The 7,671-nt window shown below is 48.3% G+C and overlaps 1 protein-coding gene across 2 annotated transcripts in view; it reads left to right on the forward strand.

Annotated features, from left to right (window-relative positions):
• lamc1 (laminin, gamma 1) overlaps nucleotides 1-7,376 on the forward strand; it is a 44,443-nt gene extending 37,067 nt beyond the window's left edge. For both annotated transcript variants that reach the window (XM_061920642.1, XM_061920643.1), the window contains 20 exons: nucleotides 705-827; nucleotides 913-1,102; nucleotides 1,173-1,285; nucleotides 1,359-1,580; nucleotides 1,656-1,844; nucleotides 1,910-2,155; nucleotides 2,232-2,385; nucleotides 2,457-2,599; nucleotides 2,690-2,868; nucleotides 2,942-3,098; nucleotides 3,185-3,390; nucleotides 4,312-4,391; nucleotides 4,473-4,610; nucleotides 4,671-4,815; nucleotides 4,889-5,038; nucleotides 5,112-5,226; nucleotides 5,308-5,507; nucleotides 5,576-5,734; nucleotides 5,807-5,906; nucleotides 5,966-7,376. In XM_061920642.1, the coding sequence (XP_061776626.1) occupies nucleotides 705-827; nucleotides 913-1,102; nucleotides 1,173-1,285; nucleotides 1,359-1,580; nucleotides 1,656-1,844; nucleotides 1,910-2,155; nucleotides 2,232-2,385; nucleotides 2,457-2,599; nucleotides 2,690-2,868; nucleotides 2,942-3,098; nucleotides 3,185-3,390; nucleotides 4,312-4,391; nucleotides 4,473-4,610; nucleotides 4,671-4,815; nucleotides 4,889-5,038; nucleotides 5,112-5,226; nucleotides 5,308-5,507; nucleotides 5,576-5,734; nucleotides 5,807-5,906; nucleotides 5,966-6,222 (3,266 nt within the window). In that variant the 3' untranslated portion in view covers nucleotides 6,223-7,376. The remainder of the gene's footprint in view (nucleotides 1-704; nucleotides 828-912; nucleotides 1,103-1,172; nucleotides 1,286-1,358; nucleotides 1,581-1,655; nucleotides 1,845-1,909; nucleotides 2,156-2,231; nucleotides 2,386-2,456; nucleotides 2,600-2,689; nucleotides 2,869-2,941; nucleotides 3,099-3,184; nucleotides 3,391-4,311; nucleotides 4,392-4,472; nucleotides 4,611-4,670; nucleotides 4,816-4,888; nucleotides 5,039-5,111; nucleotides 5,227-5,307; nucleotides 5,508-5,575; nucleotides 5,735-5,806; nucleotides 5,907-5,965) is intronic.
• Nucleotides 7,377-7,671: the final 295 nt, after the last annotated feature.

Genomic DNA, 7,671 nt, shown 5'->3' on the forward strand with positions numbered 1-7,671 from the left:
ACCATTTGAATAGTTAGTGTTAGCTGTCAATGAATGTATTGTATATTCTATCATAACAACATGATTGCAAATAGTTTGTTGCTTCTCTTGTTTTTGTATGTGTGCGCGCGCTCTCTGCGCACATGCGTTGACAAGACATGGTAAGTAACTGCCGTAAACACCAATCATTTTATTTGGGGTAAAAAGTGTAATTAAATTAACTTAGTAATTGGGAAAAATAGACAATTGTGAAACAAATGTGTTCTGATAAATCACTCGTAGTAAGATGTATTTTAAATATGCTAAAATGTAACTGTGAGCAAGTTTCAAACTTACATAGGTGCGTTACACTTAATGTGTACACTTAGCCTTTTGAAGTACATAAGTGTGTTAATTTTGAGAAAATTGCAGTACACTGTCAGTATCACGATGTTGTCCTCAAAACACGCTAAATAGTGAGTGTACCGTGATGGACACTCGACAGCTTCAATAGTCACCATCTTGGCTGCGTAGCGGCAGGCGAATGGGTTAACTTGAGTAGTTGCAAATCACTATTTAAAAGGAGAGATGAAGAAAGTAAATATTGTAGTATTGTTACTTCAAGTAAGTGTGCAATGGCAGTATTGGATTTGGGACAGCGGTAGTACACAGCTTAAAGTACTTATTAAAGGGAAGTATACCACTTAAAAGCCAGTCTTTGATTTCTCACTTGTGCGTGTGTGCAGATGAGGAACAGTGGAAAGGTGAGCAGCGGGATGCTTCCGAAGTGTCTGTGCAGTGGTCTCCGAGCGGACAGGAGATCTCCCTTATCTCGGAGGATTACTTCCCGATGTACTTTGTGGCTCCAGGTACGCTTCCAAGTTGACCTCGCATACCATGTGACATGTATGCAGGACAAAAGTGATATTACACATGTCTTCTTTTGTGTCCCAGACAAGTTTTTGGGGAACCAGTTGCTGAGCTACGGGCAAAACATGAGCCTAAATTTTCGAGTCGACCGGCGGGACACACGCTTGTCTGCAGAGGATCTGGTTCTGGAGGGCGCCAACCTGCGTGTAGCCGTCCCCCTCATCGCCCAGGGCAACGCTTACCCCAGCGAGAATATGCAGACATATGTGTTCAGGTGACTTTTGCTCCGGTTTCACCTTCAGAATAAAAATTCATGTCACTAACCAATGTGTGATGTTCTTAAGACTCCATGACAGCACCGACTACCCCTGGAGGCCGGCCATCAGCCACTCGGACTTCCAGAAACTTCTCCACAACCTGACCTCCATCAAGATCCGCGGCACATATAGCGAAAGAAGTACGGCAAGGAAAACACATTTTCTGTTGCGTGCCCTTTTAGGACACCTGCTAACTGTAACCCATCCCTCCAGGTGCCGGTTACCTCGACGATGTCTCCTTAGTGACGGCGAGACGGGGCCCTGGTGCACCGGCCCGCTGGGTGGAGCAGTGCACGTGTCCTCAGGGTTATCAGGGTCAGCACTGTGAGCAATGCACTCTAGGATATCGCAGAGCCCGCCCTGACCTCGGACCTTTTAGTCCCTGCGAACCCTGCAACTGTAACCGCCACAGCGATTCCTGCCACCCGCAGACAGGTGACCGCTTGCTGACCTCTTGATACTGACATATGCCTGTTTGGGTTGCTAACATTTGTATGTGCACGTTTCCAGGTGCATGTGAGTGTCAACACAACACAGCCGGGCTGAGCTGCGAGCGCTGCAAGGATGGGTTCTATGGCGACGCAACCAGGGGGACGTCTGTGGACTGTCAGGCATGTCCGTGTCCTGCGGGAGCCACGTGCGCTGTGGTCCCCAAAACTGGAGAGGTGGTCTGCACCAACTGTCCCACTGGCACCACAGGTATGTTCAGATTCCGCCAGATCTCCATGGCAACACAACAGTGCTAACGCTGTGTCCCATTACAGGTAAGCGCTGCGAGGTGTGCGACGACGGCTTTTTCGGCGACCCGCTGGGCAAGGCCGGTCCAGTGCTGGCCTGCCGGGCGTGCAAGTGCAGCGACAACATCGACCCCAACGCGGTGGGAAACTGCGACCGAGGGACAGGCGAGTGCTTGAAATGCATCTACAACACCGCCGGCTTCTTCTGCGATCGGTGCAAAGACGGTTTCTACGGCAATGCCCTGGCATCAAACACAGCCGACAAGTGCAAGCGTAAGTGGCTCACGTGACTCAGCACTCACTTGCCTTTACAAGCAAAGCAACTCAGGATCTCGTTTATCTTCCTCAGCCTGCTCCTGTTCTCCACTCGGCACTGTGGACCGTCAGACCAGCTGCTCCCAGGTGACGGGTCAATGTTCATGTCTTCCCAACGTTATCGAGCGTGACTGCAGTGCTTGTCAGCCGGGATTTTTTAATCTGCAAAGCGGCAATGGCTGCGAAAGGTAAGAATGTCTGCATCTGCTGACGTCCAGTCGGCTGTTGTCTTACACTCTGCCTCCTCACAATCCCTAAGGTGCAACTGCGACCCCATCGGATCCACAAACGGGCAGTGTGACATCACCACAGGACAGTGCGAGTGTCAGCCCGGTGTCAATGGGCCGCGCTGCGAACGCTGCGAGGTCAACTTTTTTGGCTTCAGCTCCTCCGGGTGCAAACGTATGTGCGCGTTGGCCTGAACACAATAGATACTGACCATTGTTTGACCGATGTGGGACCCTTACGTGATGCCTGTTTGACCCCCTCCAGCTTGTGACTGCGACCCCGAAGGTGCCCAGTCGGGTCAGTGCAAAGAGGATGGCCGTTGCGAGTGCAGGCCTGGCTTTGTGGGCGCTCGCTGTGACATGTGTGAGGAGAACTACTTCTACAATCGCTCTGCACCTGGATGCCAGCAGTGTCCATCTTGCTACAGCCTGGTCAGGGACAAAGTGAGTAGAGACCCTGCATTGCGCAAAAACTCTGCTTCGGAACTTGATGCTAACCTGAGATCACTGTGCACAGGTCAACCAACAGCGCCAGAAGATCCACGAGTTGCAGACACTCATCGATAACCTCGGATCGGGACAGGAGACGGTGAGCGACAAGGCTTTCGAGGACCGGCTTAAGGAGGCCGAGCGTGCCATCGTTGACCTCCTAAAGGAGGCCCAGTCCAGCAAGGGTAACGCTGCATTTTGGACTTGTTTAAGTATGTCTTGATCATGTCTTGAATGTGTCTTGAATATGTTTCCTAACTCACCATGCCAGATGTGGACAGAGCCCTCATAGAGCGCCTAAACAACATCAACAACACCCTGACCACACAATGGAACCGCCTGCAGAACATCCGCAGCACAGTGGACGACACGGGGAGTCAAGCGGACCGTGCCCGCAATCGTGTCCGCCAGGCGGAGAATCTGATTGACCGAGCCCGCCAGGAGTTGGATAAGGCGAAAGAGGCCATTGCCAAAGTGGTGCGTGATTTCAGTGTTGTCGATAAAAGCTAGGGATGGGTAGCGAGTTTGGTAATTTTATAGGTACTGACCGAAAACCGTCGGTACTACTGGGCACCGAGTCATGTAAAATCAAGCGGTGCCATACCTTGACACGATTGTTGCACATGACGCCAGGTCCGGTTGAAGAAGTCGTCAAGCACTCAGTGCGGACTCAGCCGAACTGCCTCTAGATAGTGTTACAATTTTCCACGCAAACAAAGCAAGAAGGCACTCAACAGCACTGTAAGGTTCCACTTTTCAAAATTGGCTAGTTCGATTGGATCAGCAATAGACATGCTACTGATTGAAATCAATCATTCATCCATTTTCTACTGCTTGTGCCTCGGGTTTGCGGGAGGGCTGGAGCCTATCCCAGTTGCACTCGGGCCCAAGGCAGGGTAACACCCTGGATAAGTTGCCTGACATTACTGATTTTAATTGACAATTTCAACACATCCAATTTGTTAGTCAAAACTACAACTAAGATTCATGTTACAATCAAACAGCAAGTGTGTAATAAATACAATACTTACAGTATCAACACTTTGTAGGGCTAAAAAAATTAAATAAATTCAACTTAATGGTTAAACTTTCCTGGAGAAGGCAACACACTGTTGCCTACTACTATTGACATTTTAAGTCTTGGACTTGTCCACTCTATAATATGCTATTATACTTGCAAATGAGACACAGAAGTGTAAGAAAACAAGATAACTGGACAGCACAGATGTTAAAAAAATAGCATTAATTAACACATTTGAACACACACAATAGTACCAACAAATGGTACTGTTGTTGAGTACCGGTATTGATTCCCAGGTACCAGCAATTAGTACAGTATCGATTAGGGCACTTATCCCTACTGGAAGTGTCCGTCTTTAATTGCTTGTCTCCATGCAGGATATCAAGGCACCAAGTGGTGGCAGCGATCCCAACAACATGACGCTGCTGGCCGAGGAAGCCCGCAAGCTGGCAGACAAGTAAGAAGATATTCATTATAGGTTGTGGAGATTGACTTAAAAATGAAGGTGCTGACCATGTTGCCCTGTTCTCAAATAAAGGCACAAGATGGACGCTGACCAAATTGAAAAGATCGCCAAAGATGCAAACGACACGTCCACCAAAGCGTACAACCTGCTACTCAAGACCCTGGATGGCGAGGGAAAGACGAGTCAGGAGATAGACGAGCTCAACAGGAAGTAGGTGTTTCGCAGCGTGAGGTGATTAAACACGCTTGTTGACCACTGCTTCTTGTTTAGGTACAATGAGGCGGTGGAATTGGCCAAGAACTTGGAGAAACAAGCCAACAAGGTTCAGGCAGAGGCTGAGGACGCAGGAAACCAAGCTCTGAAGATTTTTGCCAACCTCACAAGCTTGCCACCCTTTGACACCCAAGTCTTAGAGGTCACCACCACCTCCTGGAAGAAACGCTATGTACCCCTTCCTTTTTCTAAATACTTCCACTTCCTGTTTGCAGGAGGATGCCAACAAGATCAAAAAGGAGGCAACAGACCTAGACCAGCTGATCGATAAAACAGAGAAGGAGTACAAAGATCTTCGAGATGACCTGAGGTCCAAAGAGCTGGAAGTCCGCAAACTTCTGGAGAAAGGAAATAGTGAGCAGCAGGTATGTCTGCCCCACTCGCCACAAGTCACATCCACTGTCACGCATTAGTCGACAATCTCTTCCTGTCCTTTAGACCGCTGATCAGCTGCTAGCCCGAGCCGACGCTGCCAAGGCTCTCGCCGAAGAAGCAGCTAAGAAAGGCCAGTCTACATTCCGAGAGGCTGAGAATATCCTGGATGACCTTAGAGGTGCCGACTCCCGTCTCTTGTCATTTTTCGATAAACGTTCAAAGTTTAACATTCAAACACACTCTGGAACCGTTCCTTTAGATTTCGACCGTCGTGTCAATGACAACAAAACCGCAGCAGAGGACGCTCTGAAGAGGATCCCGGCCATCAGCGCCACTATCGCTGCCGCCAATGAGAAGACTCGGCAGGCGCAGGCAGCGCTCGGCACTGCGGCTGCAGATGCCCGTGAGGCAAAGAGTAAGGCGGAGGAGGCTGAGCGAATCGCCGGCAATGTGCAGAAGGTGGGCAGGACAAGGTCACGTGAGCGATAACGTGACAATAACATGTTTTTGTTCCCTGTGTCTCACAGGGGTCAGCCAAGACCAAGGAAGATGCTGAGAAGGCCCTGGAGGACTCCAATAAGCTGGACAGTGAGGTGGATGCCATGATGGATCAATTGAGTGCAGCTGAGCAGGAGCTGAGCAGGAAGAAGGCGGAGGCAGATCAGGACATGATGATGGCCACCATGGTAGACCCCACCCACCAATATGTTTCTCAAATGTTCTCCACACGTCTCAACACTCCTTTTTCCTGACTGCAGGCGTCCGACAACGCTAAGGAAGCTGAGGACAATGCCCGTAAGGCCAAGAGCGCTGTCAAGATGGTCCTGGGCACCATCACCGCCCTGTTGGAACAACTCGGTAAGTCCTGCTTGTAGGCAGCGACATTTCATCAAGTCACAGCTGCTGTGTCCCCATAGGAAACATTGACAAGGTGGACCTGAGCAAACTCAACCAGATTGACGAGTCACTGAAGCGCGCCAAAGGCAAGATGGCCGACAGTGAGCTCGACAGAAAGCTTATGGAATTGAATGACGTGGCGCGGACGCAGGATGCCATGATCAATGACTACGACCGACAGATCCGCGAGATCCGCGCAGACATCGCCAACCTCAACGACATCAAGAACACGTTACCTGACGGCTGCTTTAACACGCCGTCTCTTGAGCGGCCTTAACCCTGCCCCTGTCTAGCAGACACGCCCACTTGTACCAAAAGCAGTTTTTAAACTTGTCTGTTTTTTTGTTGTTGTTGTTTTTGTTCCACTAGCGTGCTTTCGCTAGAATGAACTCAGTGACGGAGCAAAGCCGTGCACAGAACCAGAACCACAAACCCAACGTGACTGCACACATTCGCTGCACACAGGAAGTCCCTCCCACTGCCAATTTCCTGTGTGTATGCTGCCATTACCCATCATGCCCCGGGAGATGCTGGCTACTTGAGTGTCAGTTAGCAGCACGTCACTGCTCATAGTGTTTGTTAATTCACGTAGACGGCAGGCGCACACAAAGGCCACACAGCCAGCACAGGAAGTGACGTCTGAGTGCAGCCTTGTAAGATTTGATTTTCTAGCCTATGCAGATTCACTCTCACCCATGCCACATTCTGAGGGAACAGCAGGCGGCCGTCTTGGGACACCCTTCAGCTAGCAGATGCTAAGCTAAACCCGCTAACAGTCAATCATGCTAACCAAGCCAGCGACCAATCAAAGTATGGATGTCCCACCTCTGCTGGCCAATGTTCCCTCAATATGTTCTCGCGTGAAGCTCCACCACTGACGGAGTCCACGTCTGACACTATGCAACTTTTGTACATTTTGTTTTCTGATACACTGGTGCTAATTATATTTGTGTGAATGTTTATTTTTATTTGTGTAAATACGCGCCTCTCAAACAGAACCTGCAGGTGCACGTGCACGCTCGCCACGGCCCAAATGTCAGTTTGTTTGATTTTCATTAAGCTGACTATTGAGTATTGTTTTATCGTTTGATGGCATGTCTGAAGTCACATGACTGAAGTTAACAAGTAGTTAACCTTTTTTTTTTTTTTAATGAGTGTTTGTGCCTTAATATGAGTTTGTAATCACACTCCTGGTGGTCCTTCAAGCCGTCTACGTATTGAAACAGGTTCTCATGTTGGACCACTACCACTCTTCCCTCCAGCCACACGTGTATATGTATATGTATACAGTGTACAATAAACAACAGTATTTCTAAGTTATGTAGCCTACCAGTCGTTGGTGCTGCCCATCTATTTCCTGTTTCCTGTTAATGACCTCACCCAGTGTGACCTCGCCAACATAACGTTTAATAATAAAAGTTTATTACTTGACTGTTGTTGTTTTACTGCATAGATAATACTTTTTATTCAATGATTTTGATTACATTTGAATTGAATTTTTGAATTGAAATATTTATTTCAAACCTGCACAGTACAACTAAACAGTTTTCAGTTTTTTTTGTTTTTTTTTACATTTTGGCAGAGATATTTAAGATATTTTCATTAAATCGACGTGCAGTCTTAGAAAAGACCAGTAGGTGGTGGCGGACTGCTAAGAGAAGTAAAAGTAGAAATAAGTGAATTGTGTTATTAGCACAAATTATTAGTTATTATAGTTGCTATTATA

Source organism: Nerophis ophidion, linkage group LG14, assembly GCF_033978795.1.
Source record: "Nerophis ophidion isolate RoL-2023_Sa linkage group LG14, RoL_Noph_v1.0, whole genome shotgun sequence".
In the NCBI taxonomy this organism is placed as follows: domain Eukaryota; kingdom Metazoa; phylum Chordata; class Actinopteri; order Syngnathiformes; family Syngnathidae; genus Nerophis; species Nerophis ophidion.